We start from the raw sequence: 17,735 nt of genomic DNA on the forward strand, positions 1-17,735 counted from the left end.
TTGTGTTCATGAGTGAGAGTCTGAACACAGTAAAACAGTGTAGACGACAGGCTGGTTCAGGCTGTGGGTACAAAGTAAATCTGTGAAAAGGAAAAAGAAACCATGAAATATTTGCACCCTTTTTCCCATTAACACAATGAGGGCATTGTTGGCTACAACAGCATTTATTGCTCAGAGGGTAGTTATGAATCAACCATAGTGCTGTGATCTGGAGTCACATGTAGGCCAGACCAGATAAGGATGGCAGCTTCCTTCTCTAAAGGACATTAGTGAACCAAAGGGGATTTTCCCCAACAATCAATTCATGCTCATCATTAGATTCTCAATTCCAGATATTTAATTGAATTCAAAATCCACCAGCTGCTTGAGGCAGGATTTGAACCCAGACCCCCAGAACGCTCTCTGGATTAATAGTCTAATGATAATACCACTAGGCCATCACCTCCCTTTAAAGGACTAGCTGTGAGAGAGTGGGAAAATGTTCTGAGGCAAACTCTGAGGAAATTGCAACATTCCATTAATGGGCATCTAGTCCCACAGGCAATTCTGGTTCTTCCTCTGAAATTTAACCCAACATCATATTCAATACAAATAAATATCTAGGACAGTCCAACACTGTACATGTAGGTCAAACTTTATACCGATTTGAGACTAATAATAAATGTAATGGTCCACATGCATGTAATGACACTGGTACAACAAGTCTCTTCAGAGCTAATTTTATTGAAATGAAACTGTTAAACATTCATTTTACAACTCTTTAAACTGCTAATAAGGAGGGTTTTGACATTGTATATATTGCATCTTGCGGTATAGCAAAATATCAGCTGCCAACCAGAAAATTGAAAGCATCACATTTTGTGAAATGTTTCAGATATGCCAAAAACAGATCTCCTTTCTTTATAAATTGATCTCATTACAGGTGTGAATAATACCAAGCATTTTTCCTTTATACAATGAAAGCCACAAACACTGCTGCAAAATCACAGCATTTGAGGGACATTAATGAATTTAATGCTAACGTTCTGTATTATGAATAGGCTCCCATATTAGGAAACTTGCAAAGAACAATTTTATTGCAACTATGTTAAGAAAGATGATCAATGGGCAATTGTTTCGTTTTGTTTCAGGACGATTTACAGCCACAGCCCTCAAAACCAAACTGGGAGGCGGTAACAAGTTCTGTATCGGTAAGTCATTTTTAACCCTTGTTTTGTGACAAAATATTTAATAAATTAACAATTCAGAAATAGCTAAATGATAGACTCGTTGGGCCAAATGGCCTGTTTCCATGGATTCTATGATAGGATCAGGGGTGGTCCCTCAAATCTGTTTCACCATTCAATCAGATTATGGCTGATCTTTTCCCTAACCTTATAAAGCCACAGTATTCCTTAATGTCGTTAAGATAATATAAGTCTATTCTTCTCACTTTTAAACATAATGATTAATCAATCATCTATTGCTATTTATGAAAGGAAGATCTTAACATCCACCATGTTTTGCGTGTAGACATGTGTCATTCCCCTAAAGCCTGGCTCTTAAGTTGCACTCTCTGACCAAAGTCCTAGCCTTCATACTTATAGTTTCTCTCTATTTGCCTTATCTGTTCCTGTAAATATTTCAGAAGCCTCTGATCAAATTGTGCCTTAGGCTTCGAAACTCCAGGGACATATTGTTTAATCTCTCCTTACAATTTAGTTGGGTTTCGTTACACTGGACAGACTCTAAAGTCTGTAACCTTACCTAAAGGGTGGTGTGCAGAACTAATCATGTGGGATCTGACCACAGTTTTGTTTAACTGAAGCATGACTTCTACTTCCTTGTATTCTAAACTGCATCTTATTAACATTTTCATTATTTTCTGTGCTGTAAAATTTTGTTCTCCTTACATCTTGCCTCTAAATCTTTGGAGTCGGTAAGGCAGAGAGTCAATTTTATGTTTGGAAACTTAGATCACTGCCTCCTTGTCCCCCAAACATGTTTACATGAAAACTGGAATGATGATGTTAGGTCACAATTTGATGTTATCACGCTGGTTTCCGATAAAATGAAAGGTACACTGTGAAATTGGCAGTGAATTTGCCATTCAAAACAAAACTAATTAAAGGCCAACGCAGCTTGTTTACAAGCCAACGAGCTTGTATTTTATTTGCCTGTGCCATTTTTCAGTGGGTGCACTTGGAAGAACATTCAGAGGGAATCTTGCCAAGTATTACAAGGCATTGCAGGAGCAGATAACAAGGATGGGAGTAGGACCATGGCTGACTTTAGCAAAACAGTGTACTTGGAAAAGTGCTTGAGATTGCTAGTTTTGCAATATAATTTATCATTTTGAGCCGATTTGTCAGAGAAGGCCATCTGGAAGATTGGTGTAAAGTGAATTTCCTGCACTGTAGTATAGATCCTGAAGTTGGTGGCCCCCTGACCATCATCATTTCTGGAGAGGGTTTCAGAAGTCCGGGATAATGAGTGACAAGGTTATCCCCCGGCTAATGAGGCTAATCCAAAATCCACCCATTGAGATGGAGCGGAGGTTCAACAAGAGCCACGCTTCCACCAGGGCCATCACTGAGCAGACTATTGCTGTGGTCAAAATAAGAGTTTGATGTTTGGATTGGTCAGGTTGTACTCTTCAATACCGTCCTGCTCGAGTTGTCTCATGCAGTGCTGTGCACAACCCAGTGCTCCAGAGAAGACAGGCCCTGGCATCAGAGAATCTACTGGAGCAAGTACCACCATCTGATGAGAAAATTAGGCATGAACCTGATGAGGGGGAGGCTGCTTTTGTTTTAACTGCTGTTCTATTTGCATGCTTTCTTTTCTCTTATTTTCTGCTTCACTTCTTCCCCTCTTCATTTAATATATTTAACCTATTCCTTGCTTGAAGAATTTCACCTGACATGCATTATATACTCTGTTTATTTGTTTTACAATATTCTCTCTATCCTTCATCATACAAGGAGCCTTAACTTTGGCTCCTTCCCATCCCCACTTGTTTCAACATACCTAGCTTGTAGCTGAAATATCTCCTCCTTAAACATCTCCCAGTGCTCTGTTACAGATTGTCCTGTCAAACATCAGTTCGATTTTACCCCAGATAGATTCTCTATCAATCCATTGACGTTAGCCTTCTTCTAATTTAGATGTTCTACTTTTAGATTCTACCTTGCTTTGTTTTTCATGACAAACCTAAACCTTATGACACAATGATCACTCTTACCCAGGTTGGCTCCCACAGACATTTGCTTCATTTGGTCTATCTCAGTACCCAGCGTGAGGCTCAAAAATGTCCCATGCCCAATCAAGTCAAGAGCACATTGGTCACAAAAGTTCTCCTGAACACAGTTGAAGGATTCCTTTCCCCCACCCCGTTCCCTTTTCTCTATCATTATTACCATCAAGATTTGATAATTAAAGTCTCTCAATATCACCGTTTTATGTACTTGTATGTCTCTAATCTTCATGGTGATTTTCTCCTATATTATCTTTCTCGCAATTTGCAGGATACAGAATATCCCTAGTAGCATGATAACATCCTTTTTGTTCCTCCACATGAATCAAATAGTTTCTGTTCTTACTCCCACAAGAATATCCTTTTTGCCAGCACAGTAATAATTTCCCTGATCATTATTGCTATCCTCCCTCCCTTTTTCCCTTTCCCTATCTTTTCTAATTTTATTTGTTTGTATTAAGTGCTCAGCCTTCACTGTTTTAAAGTCACACCCACGTTGCTATTAGTACTTGTAGCTCACTAACTTTACTCACCACATTTAGTGCATTTTCATATGTGCTTACGATAGCCATCTTTGTATCTTTCTTAGTCTGTTATCTTTGGGCCTCAACAAATGTGAATGATTCTTAACAGTCCTCTGAAGTGGCCTAGCAAAATATTCAGTTGTATCAAACATCCGAAGAAAAGTTGAATGAAAGTTGGATGACATCGACATGGCCATCAAAAATGACAAAGACAAATCCTGTCTAATTGAACCTGCAAATTCTTCCTCACCAACAGTTAGAGAGCTACCAAAGTTTCTTGTCATGTTTATTTTCAATGAATCATACTTTACATTTAATGCTGCAGTCTCCTCCATCACCATTGCTATCCTGGAGGTGTAGCGCAGTGACTTACAGTCAGGAGGAAGTGGTCCAAGGGTCCTCAGCATTGATCAGAACTCCATAAAGTCTCAATGCTTTAGGCCAGAAATGGACAAAGAAAACTTCTGCTGCAGACTGGCTTGTCTTTCTTTACCAGTCTGGGCCTGTGGCAAGTGGTGAGAGAACCAGCAACAGGGGAAAAACCAACTTAATCTCATTCTGAAGTTCTGAAGAAGGGTCTGTAGACCTGAAATGTTAACTGTGTTTTCTTTCTGCAGAAACTGCCAAATCTGCTGCGTTTTCTCATCAATTTCCATTTTATGTTTTGACCTCACTCTCTGTTGTACCTGTCTTATCTGTTATAGTTGCATCTGCCTATGTTAGCAGTGACCATTAAGAAGACCTTGCGAAAGCATAGTCCCATCTTCGCATGGAAGACATGCTCCATCATAGAACAGTTATGTCAGAGGAGTTTATCTGGCCCATTAAATCTGTGCTAGTCATGTGTTGTGGTGGACCAAGGCACTAAAATAAGATAGATTCAGAACAGATTTCGTAGCACATAATTCTGAATCCAAATTCAGCCCATGCCTTTTGAAACCCCAAATATGCAACATCCACTGGTTGCCTTTTACTTACCCTGCCAATTACATCCTCAGAAAACTTTAATAGAATTGTCAGGCATGATTTTTCTTTCTTACTACCCTGTTAGCTCAAAATCATACAACATTTTGCTTAATCTTAACACCTACTTAATATTAGATCACAGCATTTTCCCAATGGCTGACTGGTTTATAGGCTAACTGGTTTATAGTTTCCTGTTTTCTCTCTGCCGCCTGTCCTGAATAGAATTATATTGGTAGCATTTCAAACCACTGGGGATAATTCTAGAATTTGGCGAATTTTGGAAGATCACAAAAGCACTACATATCACATCTTTTACCACCTTGGAAACCAGCTATTAAGACCAGGTATTAGCTTTAAGTCCCATTAATTTCTCTAATGCTTTTCCTCCCCTGCTTCAAATTACTTTAAGTTCCTCAATCACATTAGCACTTGAATTGGCACTGTGTTTGGCAGCATTTTGTGTCTTCTGCCTTGAAAAACTGTCTACCATTGCTCATTATAATTTATCTTGTTTTGGCCTCTAAGACACCATCATTAAGTTTTGTACTTCTTTTCTGCTTATTAACTCTTCCCTGTATGAGGTGTTATTCATTCAGAAGATGGAGAGATGCCACGCACTAGTTTCTGGTTATTAAGTGCAAGAAAGGGCTAGTTTAATTTACCATTTGACTCCCCCATCACCATTACAGAAGGACATTTGCATTTTCAACATTTGCACTGCAGCTTGGATTGTTACCTTGGAATAATTAAAATCAATACTGAGTAAAATGTGGCCATTCTGTGATTGATTACTGTGTTGCTATGGTCCTTCACACCCCAAAAAGAGGCTAGGCTTTGGTGGACTTCCTGGTTTTCTGGAGTGGTAGCAACAAAGGTGGGAACCCAGTGACTGTGTGTGTGTGTGTGTGCGCGTGTGTGTGTGTGTGTGTGTGTGTCTGTCATTTCAAGGAAAATGAAATGCTACCTTCTAACTCCATTCATGTCAATTGAGTCTGTGATGGAGTTTGCAAGTAGACACCGGGAACACAGACAGAGCTTTGGTTTTGTAGCATTTATAAAGGACAGTCCAGCACAGTGATTGTATGTTTGCCAGAATGCAGTAGAAGAATAATATTGTATCAACATAGCAATAAACTTAGACAGATTATTGTACGAAACATTGTACTTGAAAATACTTTGAAACGCGCATTCAAGAGAGCAATGGAGTAAGGCTTCTCAGCCCAGAGCTCATCTGCTCCGTCCTCTTTTCGATTCTTTTCCTTTTTTCTCTCTCCTCTAGTTTTTTTTTCTTTTATTTTAATTTACTTATTTCTTGGTGAAGAGTTCACTCACAGCATCGGTGGCGGCGAGTAGGCCCAACAGCACGCACTCGAATACGCCCTGCAGTGTGGACTCATGGCGGTGGCATCGGAGGCGGGTTTGGGTTCCCAGCAGCTTCTGCATCACCGAGGCTGTCCTAGCGCTGACTCATAGCTGCTGCAGCAGATTCAAGGAGGTGAAGGCGGGTTTGGGCCCAGTACAAGACCCGGTGGCATCAGCAGCAGCTGCATTGGCAAGGTGGGCGCGAAGCAGACCCATGGTGTTGGTGGAGTCGAGTTGGGGTGGAAACGGGCAGCATCAGCGGTGTCTGCATTTGTAAGGTCCAGCGACTCCTAGTGGTGGGGGGCGTAGGTGGAGGTGAGATGGCGCCAAAGAGTAGCAACTTTTGTTCTCGTGGCAGCGCTCGTGCCTGGCCACCAGGCCCATGGCCCATGTCGGAAAACTTAACAAGAAGGACTGTAAAGTTGAACACTTTTCCTTTATTTCTTAATTTTTCTCCTTTTATATTCTATGTTTTGATTTATTTTTCTGTGTTTTAAGATGGCACTGGAGAGTGGCAACACTATGCAACATTTTTCCCTGTATTTTGTACCAAGAACCATGTGACAATAAATCAATCAAATCAAAAAACCCATATGTTTTTAAGATTTTCAAAATCCCGAACTGAAACTTGGATATATAATTAAACTAAAATTATTCTCGTTCTGGATAGTGCTCCTTGTTTATGTTAGATAGTTGCATTAATTTGAATGAATACTTTCCTTCAGGTTTGCTAACGATTGAAGTTGTGTTTAACTGGCCTTTAACGCAGGTATAATATCAGTGCAAATGCCTTTTGGAAAAGGTTAAGATATAAATCCAGGATGACATGGCTCATCCAAATTGCAATCCACATATACAGCTGAGGAAGAGTCATTGATCTTAACTCTGTATTTCACCATTCATGCACTGAACTAGTGCAATATGTGTGGCAAAGTCAGTGCTGTTCATCTCATCCACTTTGTGAAGTAAATTTTCACAAGACAGTTTTACAACATGATTCACTGCGGCATTATCAGTTCAACTCGTGTGCAAAATAGAAATAGATTGCAGGCCATTTTGAACATCTATCATTCTGAAATCATTCCAATATTGAGTGAGGTCAAGTGGAGAAGCTGTCCAAGGCATCTGGGAATTTCTCACGCCAGGAGGCCGTTGTGAATTAATGATCTAACTTCAAAGTAATTTACAGATACAGTATTGTTCGTGTTTTCATACAAATAGCTGCAGGCTTCAAACTGCTGGTTTAATGGGAACTGAATGTCCTGACATTCCCAAAAAAGAAATGCAGGACAGGTACAGCCAGCCCTGGTAATTATATAAGAATGAACTGCTAATTATTTATTTTTCCAGGGAAAGGGACAATCAACAGCTAAGTTCAGCTACTGCAATTACTGATATTGTGTAATGAATTATACGTTTTCCACGGGCAACATATTTTGCTGGTTTAAAAAAAATCCGACCTTTCAAAACACCTTACTAATCAATTGTATACGCTTTCCGATTGATGTTAACCTTACTAGTCAAGTTAGAGGCATCATATTATATTAATGACATTACAAACGCAAACAATCCTTCCTCAAGATATTACAAGAGTTTATTTGGTGATTTGTTCTTAACTTGAGTGCAAATATGAATATTCATGACCATTATGGTATATTTTTTTAAAACATGGATTTATGTGTGGTTATTACTGAGCATTGGCCCACAGACTATTGCCAACAGTGATTAATTGACCAATAAATACGTTGGTACTAATTAGAAGAACACAGATGTTGTTGCTGCATTGTGTATCTTGCATGTAGGTGATTAGAACATTTAGAGTTATGTTGCTACAACTTGTCTATAAAACAATTGCCTAACTTTGAAATAAATCATTATGTGAAACATGGAGACATTTTGACACGAGAGGGTATTCTATAGCTAGGAACACTGCTGTCAGCTTTGAAACTAAATAATGATGTTGGTATACTTTAATATACTTTGGTTATACTCCTCAATACAGGGGCCATTATGGCATGGCTCAGCATCTACTGCCTCACCACTGACTGTGGAGTCCTTGGATGAGGCAATTGCTGGATTTGAGACAATAGAAGAGCTTCTGAGGCATTTAGATCCAGAATTCTGGGAAGAAGACTTGAACAATATCTTTCAAGCAACAACTGGGTTTCGTGGCAGAACCTTTCACCATCAACGGAAAACCAAAGGTAGGAAATTAATTCACTATTAAGTAATAATAATGCAAACATTATTTCATATTGAAATCAATACGATTGTAAGATTCTGTTTCAATGTGTTGAAATTTCATAGGCCTGGATGATAATAAAAACTATTTAAAATGTCAACATTTACCTGCAGTTTCCCCTTTCCTATTATCAGCTATTTCCCCCAACCATGTCCCTCTCTAATACATCACCTCACCACTCTTGCCATTTCTCTCTTATCTTCCCTCAATGCTCTGTCTCTCACTTTTACCCTGACCTTTAACATTGAGACATAGAGACTAGGAGCAGGAGTAGGCTATTCAGCCCTTCAGCCTGCTCCACCATTCAACATGATCATGGCTGGTCCTCAACCTCAATACCCCATTCCCACTTTCTATCCATACCCCTTCATGCCTTTAAAATCTAAAACATTATGTATCTCCTTCTTGAATATATTCAGTGGCTTGACCTCCACAGCCTTTGTGTGGTAGAGAATCCCATAGGTTCACTACTCTTTGAGTAAAGAAACTTTTCCTCAACCCAGTCCTAAATAATCTACCCTGTATTCTGAAACTGTCCCCTGGTTTGAGACCCTCCCAGCCAGGGAAAACACCTTCTCTACATTTAGTCTGACAAGCCTGTTAGAATTTTATACATTACAATCAGCTCCTCTCTTACCCTTCTAAACTCCAGTGAATACATGCCCAGGTCATCGGACAGTTCTGTCTTCCCTGGTGTCAGCCTAGTGAACCAACTATGTACTTTCTTAGGTATGGAAGCCAAAACTGCATGTAATACTCCAGGTGTGGTCTCACCAAGGCCCTGTATAACTGCAATAAGACATCCTTACTTCTGAACTCAAATTGCCTTGCAATGAAGGCCAGTAAACCATTTGCCTCCCTAATTGCTTACTGCACCTTTCTGTCTACTTTCATTGACTAGTGTACAAAGACACCCAGGTCCCTTCGTACATCCACACTTCCCAATATATCACCCTTTAAATAATAGTCTTCCTTTCTGGTTTTCATACTGAAGTGTACAACTTCACATTTACCCAAATTGTACATCATTTGCCTTGAGTTTGCTCACTCACTCAACATGTCCAGACCATCTTGAAACCTCCTTGCATCCTCCTCACAAGACACAATCTTATCCAACTTCCCAATTTTCTTATTGATAATACACTATTCTTCTTCTCTCCCTCTCTCCTCTCTTTCCACCATCGTCACCATTCTGTAATCCCCTTTTCCCTCAGTCTGTCTGTTTTGATTACCCCTCCTCCATCTCTCTCTTAGTACTATTGATCCACCCAAAAAAATCACTCTCTTTGCAATCCCACAAGAAATCGCTTGAAGAAGTATCTTCTAAGAAGATTTGCTGGTGGCTCATAATTGGATATTGTACACATTCAATTCTCAATCTGAATTAATTGATTTTGTCAGGACAGCAGTAGACCAAAATATTTGAACTCAGTGATTCAGACTGTAAAGGGAAAAATCAGCGAGACCTCCCATTGCTCATTTCAATCCAGTTCTTCCCACTAGACGACAGATAATGGCAGAATTATGTGGAGCTGGGGTTATAAAACCCTCTGTATTCATATAACTTGCCACAACTTGCTGACCAAGGTCACTCTTGAAAAATGGCAACTTGAGGACATACTGGGGGAATGTCAGCAGCTAGACACGAGTCAAAATGTAAACATATATTCTATCTAGAATGTTAACTTTTTGAAAAACTGCATAATAAGTTGTCAGGATACAATAATATGGCATTACCATAAGGTAGAAGCAGAAGTGACGGAATAACAATTTCTCACATTTATTCATTTTCTGCTAACATGTTTCCAAACTAAAATCCCATAATTCCCACTGCCCTGGCAGCCTGCTTTTAAACTGTGTTCTAACTTTTAAAAGATGTAAGGGTGTGAATGAGAACCAATCAGTGTTTTTTCCATTGTGACTTCTGTTTTAAATCACTGTAGGATCGAACTTGATTGTTTCTAACCTCACTGCGATAATGGTCGCATGTCAGTGGATGATGAGAATAGCTAGGGACTGTGCATTGAGGCAGTCAATCACTCAATGAGGATTGAAAAAAGGAAATGTCTGATTTAAAAAGCAATGAGATAAAGATCTGTCAGGAAATGCCGAAGCAGTCGTGGATTTTCATTTGTTTGGTTTGAGGCAGACGACTGGGATGATCTGGATAAAAAAGAAGTATTAATGATACTCGTGAGTGATAGTACATTGAACAAGAGTCTAGAATAAGTTTCTTCTCAATTCTAATGTTTTCAGCAATGAACTGCAACTGATTACAGTTTATCTTATGAGTTTTTCGTCAGTGAAGTATGAAAGTGTGGAAAATTTCTCAATCTGCTAAGAATAATTTAAGCTTGGCTTAATTTCAATTGGAGATTCCCTGTCACCTTTGCTCCCAGGAAGAGAAGGCGGAAGAATGATGGAAGCTGGTGTGGTAAGGCTGCATTTGGGAAGGATAGCACTCTATTGCTGAAAATGTAACCAGAGGCATTCTGAACTGCATTAAGACCAGGAGAAAGAGCAACAGTCTGAAGGAATTGTTAAGAGCAATGCTTCCTGGTTACAAGCCACTCTGAACGTCGGAGACGTACCTTTCATCTCGACATCTCTATCACTGAAACACTATCAATCTTCCATTGTGTACATCAATGCACTGCTGAAAGCCATTTAAAACCTTAACAAGAATGGCTGCTGCTGAAGTAATTGGGTAAAACTCAATTATGGAGCATCTAACTAGCAGCATGGGACCAAAACAGGAAGCTGGGACGTGGAATTTTGCCACAACCGAAAGCCACTCAATTCCATTTCCAAATACAGTGTTTCCCATTTTTCTGGGGGAAGGAATGTGGGAGAATCACTTGCGCACACACGGTTCACAGAGATTGGCTATTTACATGCCTCCACTCAAGTAGATTTTGTAAGCCATTAAAGTAGTGTTGGGTGAGGGGAGGGCCTAGGTTGGCAATGTGTTGACTTAGGGGCTGCAAAGGGCTAAGAATAGGTTACAGGGTCCTAGATTGACAAGGAGGTTCTGAGGGATTACGGGTGTGAGTGCAGCACATGAGGTAGAATGGCTTGGCATGGATGGGGTGTAAGGAGCGTGTGGTGAGATGAAGGCTGGAAGTGCACTTTCTGTTTAATTCCTTTCTTAGGGATCAGAATTTTGGTGCCACTTCCCAGAGGGCAGGCCTTCCACGCAGACTGCCTCCACACCTGGCACTCTCCTCACCACATGCAGCCCACATCCTGGCACAAAGATCTGACATCCGGGCAGACAGTTTGAACATTTCACAAAGCTGGGAAATTTCACAACTTCATGCCCGGATCTAACCTAGATCTGGATCCTGGGCCAGACTTAACATTATTTCAGTAATCTGCCTAGTACCTGCCATGCCTGTGCAGAAACCAATGCTTACCTTATGTAAAGTTCAAGAGGAAGTAGAGTTATAGTGGGGAAGAAATTGATCAGGAGTATATTTTGTTGCAGGATGAAGGGAACTGTGATGTGAGAGTGAGGTGGCACAACACAATCACATTTCTATAAGCAGACGCTAAGACCAGATTTATGAAAGATGTAATTGCATACTCCCAGATGGATTGCTATGCTGAGAAACTATCTCTTTCAGTAGTAGAAATGCTGAGAGAGTGTGGTCCTCCAGTTAACACACCACCTGTCAGACAATGTTGAAGACAGTCCTACATTCTTGCATGTAGCTTTAATGATCTACAACAGGAGAAGTGAAATCTGGAGCATCAGGCTATTCAGCTAAGATGCAATGAGCCAATCAGCTAGAAGTTGACCTGGGCCAGCCATATGAATACTGTGGTTACAAGAACAGTCAGAAGCTAGGAATTCTGCAGTAACTCACCTCCTGACTCCCAAAATCCAGCATCTGCAAAGCACAAGTCAGGAGTGTGATGGAATACTCTCCACCTGCCCCAATGGGTGCAGCTCCAGCAACACACAGGAATCTCGACATCATTCAGATAAAAGCAATCCATGTGTTTGTACCTCACCCATCACCCCTGACATTCACGCTCTCCACCATCAACACGCTGTGGCAGCCATGTCGCTGAGGTCCTTCAATAACTCATGAAGGTTCACTCAACTGCACATTCCAAACCCGTGACCTCCACCACCAAAAAGGGTAGCAAATGCTTGGCAACACCACTGCAGTTTCCCACCCAAGCCACTCACTACTCTGATTTGGAACTAAATCGCCATTCTTTCTATGTTACTCCATCAAAATCCTGAATCTCCATCCAACAGCACTGCGGGTATACCTACACCAAATGAACTGCAGTGGTTCAAGAAGGCAGCTCACCAACTCCCTCTCCAGGACAATTCAAGATGGATAATAAATCATGTCCTAGCCTGTGACAACTACTTCCTATGAACAAATAGCCTTCATTTAAAAAATGTGTCTTCTTATGCTGCATCCTCCAGCTACATCTGTTTGCTCATGCTCTGGTTCATGTTGAGTGCTCCTCTCTCTAAACCTTATCATGGATGTTTCTGAATTGGCTCTTGAGAGTGAACGAGTGAGAGTCAGTATGTATTACTGACAGAATTGATGCAGGGGTCTTGGTCTTTCCTAGACAACAAGGTGCAGAGCTGGATGAACACAGCAGGCCAAGCAGCATCATAGGAGCAGAAAGGCTGACATTTTGGGCCTAGACCCTTCATCAGAAATGGGGGAGGGTAAGGGGGTTCTGAAATAAATGGGGAGAGAGTGGGAGGCGGATAGAAGATGGATAGAGGAGAGGATAGGTGGAGAGGAAAAAAACAGTCCGAAGAGGCGGGGATGGAGCCAGTAAAGGTGAGTGTAGGTGGGGAGTTAGAGAGGGGATAGGTCAGTCCAGGGAGGACGGACAGGTCAAGGGGGCAGGATGAGGTTAGTAGGTAGGAGATGGGGGTGCGGCTTGAGGTGGGAGGAGGGGATAGGTGGGAGGAAGAACAGGTTAGGGAGGCGGAGACAAGCTGGACTGGTTTTGGGATGCGGTGGGGGGAGGGGAGATTTTGAAGCTTGTGAAATCCATATTGATACCATTGGGCTGCAGGGTTCCCAAGCGGAATATGAGTTGCTGTTCCTGCAACCTTTGGGTAGCATCGTTGTGGCCGTGCAGGAGGCCCAGGATGGACATGTCGTCTGAGGAATGGGAGGGGGAGTTGAAATGGTTCGCGACTGGGAGGTGCAGTTGTTTATTGCGAACCGAGCATAGGTGTTCTGCAAAGCGGTCCCTGAGCCTCCGCTTGGTTTCCCCGATGTAGAGGAGGCCACAACGGGTACAGCGGATGCAGTATACCACATTGGCAGATGTGCAGGTGAACATCTGCTTGATGTGGAAAGTCTTCTTGGGGCCTGGGATGGGGGTGAGGGAGGAGGTATGGGGGCAGGTGTAGCACTTCCTGCGGTTGCAGGGAAAAGTGCCGGGTGTGGTGGGGATGGAGGGGAGTGTGGAGCGGACAAGGGAGTCACGGAGAGAGTGGTCCCTCCGGAAAGCAGATAAGGGTGGGGAGGGAGAGATGTCTTTGGTGGTGGGGTCAGATTGCAGATGGCGGAAGTGTCGGAGGATGATGCGTTGGATCCGGAGGTTGGTGGGGTGGTATGTGAGGACGAGGGGGATTCTTTTTTGGTTCTTATTGTGTGGACGGGGTGTGAGGGATGAGTTGCGGGAAATGTGGGAGACACGGTTGAGGGCGTTCTCGACCACCGAGGGGGGGAAGTTACGGTCCTTGAAAAACGAGGACAACTGAGATGTACGGGAGTGGAATGCCTCGTCCTGGGAGCAGATGCGGCGGAGGCGAAGGAATTGGGAATAGGGGATGGCATTTTTGCAGGAAGGTGGGTGGGAGGAGGAGTATTCTAGGTAGCTGTGGGAGTCGGTGGGCTTGAAATGAATATCGGTTTCTAGGTGGTTGCCCGAGATGGAGACAGAGAGTTCCAGGAAGGAGAGAGAGGTATTAGAGATGGTCCAGGTGAACTTAAGGTTGGGGTGGAAGGTGTTGGTGAAGTGGATGAACTGTTCGAGCTCCTCGTGGGAGCACGAGGCGGCGCCGATACAGTCATTAATGTAACGGAGGAAGAGGTGGGGTTTAGGGCCAGTGTAGGTACGGAAGAGGGATTGTTCCACGTAACCTACAAAGAGGCAGGCGTAGCTTGGGCCCATGCGGGTACCCATGGCCACCCCCTTTGTCTGTAGGAAGTGGGAGGAATTGAAAGAGAAGTTGTTGATGGTGAGGACGAGTTCGGCTAAGCGGATGAGGGTGTCGGTGGAGGGGGACTGGTCGGGCCTGCGGGACAGGAAGAAGCGGAGGGCCTTTAGGCCATCTGTATGGGGAATGCAGGTGTAGAGGGACTGGACGTCCATGGTAAAGATGAGGTGTTGGGGACCGGGGAATTGGAAGTTCTGGAGGAGGTGGAGGGCGTGGGTGGTGTCACTGTTTTTTGAGCAAAGCTCTGGAGAAATAGAGGAAGACACTAGAAGGAGCTGTGGAATAGCAAATCACATATCACACTCTTTGACTAGAAGGAACCTGACCTTATTTTCTGGCAGCTAATATGGTGTATATTGGACTGAAAAAGAAGAAAAGCAAAATTTCCTGGTGAACCCCACTGCTAATGGCTGCTTTCTATTCACACATTCTATATTCTCAGGAATTCCAATGCCTCTTGTGAATCGGGCGTAAGAGGTAAATTTCACGATTTGAGTTGTGGGTTAAGGTTGTTACTAAATTGCTAGAAGTGGGCTTAATTATTTTCAAGGTGGTTTCGTTGAGGCAGGAAAGATGCTTGATATAGTGAATATATATTGTTATAAACATGATACATTTTGATCTTTGGAATTATGTTTCAATTTGTGGTAAAATGATGAAATCAAATGTCCTGTTGACGTGTTCTGAACTCTGTTGAAAGTAAACCTATGTGGCTTCCTTGTTAAAGGAACCCAGATTGTTCCACTCGCAAGAAGCTGCACAGTATTTAGACTTGTAGGCAATAGCCGAAGCATTTGTGTTGATAGTAAAGATTGTTTCTCTTAAGTCTCAGGAAGGTGGTAAGAATGTCACGTTTTGTATTTTAACTGTCTATTTAATAGCACTATAAAATTACGTTGGGAGTCTAAAGGGTAACTAATCAACATAGCTACCTAAATGCAAAGCTCAAATGATTCATTTTGTTATGGAGCTGGACTTAGGAGGAATGGAAGGATAGGATTACGAGGTTCTCCTTAATGGCATACCAGACAGGGCATTCTGCTGGGAACTAAGAGAAATGGAGTAGCTGCCCCAGCAGCATGTTTCGTGGTTCACCTTGCAGCTTGGAGCTCACATTTGGATTGAAAAGATCAGATTTGAGATGATTTCAAATGCGGTTGGAAGATTCACCTAGTCAAAGCTAGTGGGAGGATCTTCAGAAAAACCCATTAGCTATAAATAACAGCTCGAGGATTACAAGTTGCCTTGCTGCAAAAGAAAACGTATGGAAGTAAATGGTCAGAAGTTGAGAATTACTTTGTACAGATTGCAGGAGAATTGATTGTCTCCTTAATGAACAATGTATTGTATAACTATGGAATTGGGTTTCCAATTGTGCTGAAAGTAAAAGAGATTGTTCTGTTCTGCAGTCTGAATAGTGATTTGTTTATGTTGCTTTTCGTTTATGTTATGTATGCAGTGGAAGTTGTAAAATTCAAAGTCTGGCCGTGTGTTCCTTTTCAGTTAGTCACTGGAAATTGAAATTTGTTTGTAAAATGTTATTGTTCTATGTAAAGATTATTATTAGCTAAAATATAAATCAGATAATTATTATATGGACATTTTTTTATTTCATTCTCAAGTGAGTATGTACTTCAGCTCAATGAATGATCCAATAATTAGAATGATTGAGAGGGCGGGAACATGAATCAAACCCAGCACTAGCCTTTGTAACAGTCCTCAGCATAGTAATATTTGAGAGTGTCAATTCATTCTTGGCTGTGCATATGATGTGACACTAAATAGTGCTAAATGGAATACATCAAACAGATTAGCCAGTCTTTGACATTGAAAGAAATGGAAATATTACACTGGTGTGCAATGATGTGAGGAAAGCAAGTGATGAGGATGACACAGTGTCTGCAGAGCGATATTGACAGGTTAACCAAGTGGGCAAAAAATTGGCAGCTGGTGTATAATGTAACATGTGAAGTTATGCACTTCGGTGGGAAGAATAGAGGAGCTGAATATTAATTTAAACTTAAATAGAGAAAAAAATAGAAAAGAGTGATTTGGAAGTCCTTGTCCATGAATCACAAAAAGTTGGCATCTAAATTAGCAGGTTAAAAAGGGAAGGCAGTTGAAATGTTAGCATTTACTTGGAAGGGAATGGATTTTAAGAGTGGAGGGTTTTGCTTAAACTATACAAGGTACTAGTCAGACAGCTAGAATACAGTACAGAATACAGTGAACAGTTTTGGGCCCCCTATATGACGAAACACACACCGACATTCGATGTAGTCCAGAGAAGGTTCACTAGGCTTTTCCTTGGCATGGAAGGACTGTCTTATGAGAGTAGGTTGGGCCTGTGCTCATTGGAATTCAGAAGAATGAGATGTAACCTTATTAAAAAATGAAGGATTCTTTAGGGGTAGATGCAGTGGTTTCTTCTCCTTGTGGGGAGTCTAGGACCAGAGGGCATAATCTCAGACTAAGTGTCGCAGAACTGATTCTAGGCGAAAATAATTCCTATTTCTCAGCATTGGTTCATAAAATTCAACTATAGATATAGAGAGTGATGGTACTTTATACAACATTTAGAAATGTTTTAAACACACAAGCCAAGAATATTGTACAGATAAGTTTATATTGAACTTCTTAGTCTGCTGCTTAAGTCATTTATATAAAGCAGGTTAATGTCGCAGTTAAAGTGATGATTGGAAAAATTTCAAGGCTGTGATTCTGTGGGCTTAGCTTTAACTCTTGGGTGAGAAATCTAAGGAGCATGCAAGTCATGCTCTTATGCTCCAAGCAAAGTGGCTGCAACTATTTTGAGGTCTGAGCCACATTTAAACAGGACCTGCAAGCTGTTTGTCACAAGCATATGTTCTGATGCACTTCACTAAATTCAGACCTGTGCTGTAACATCACCTTGTTGATGTGTGGGGTATAAATGCAATACTGTAAAATACTACATCCTGGCTTTATGTAGTCAAGTGGCCCCATCTTGAGACACTGACTATTTTATAGCTAAGTAAATAAAGATACTGTACAAACAAGATTGTTGTCCTCTAAGCTTATAACAGCAGCATTAAGGCAAGTCCTGGGGTATGCTTTTGAGAGGGAGTCCATGACAAGTTTTTACATGAAGAACAATAACACATGATGGATTACTTGAGATAACAAGGTGTAGAACTGGATGAACACAGC

General features: G+C 41.5%; 1 protein-coding gene across 2 annotated transcripts in view; it reads left to right on the forward strand.

Moving 5' to 3' along the window:
* Positions 1-17,735, forward strand: part of pdgfd (platelet derived growth factor d) — a 172,651-nt gene that overhangs the window by 123,795 nt on the left and 31,121 nt on the right. For both annotated transcript variants that reach the window (XM_048598343.1, XM_048598344.1), the window contains exons 4-5: positions 1,131-1,190; positions 8,090-8,291. In XM_048598343.1, the coding sequence (XP_048454300.1) occupies positions 1,131-1,190; positions 8,090-8,291 (262 nt within the window). The remainder of the gene's footprint in view (positions 1-1,130; positions 1,191-8,089; positions 8,292-17,735) is intronic.

The sequence above is a fragment of the Rhincodon typus genome, chromosome 6 (assembly GCF_021869965.1).
Source record: "Rhincodon typus isolate 14 chromosome 6, sRhiTyp1.1, whole genome shotgun sequence".
In the NCBI taxonomy this organism is placed as follows: Eukaryota; Metazoa; Chordata; class Chondrichthyes; order Orectolobiformes; family Rhincodontidae; genus Rhincodon; species Rhincodon typus.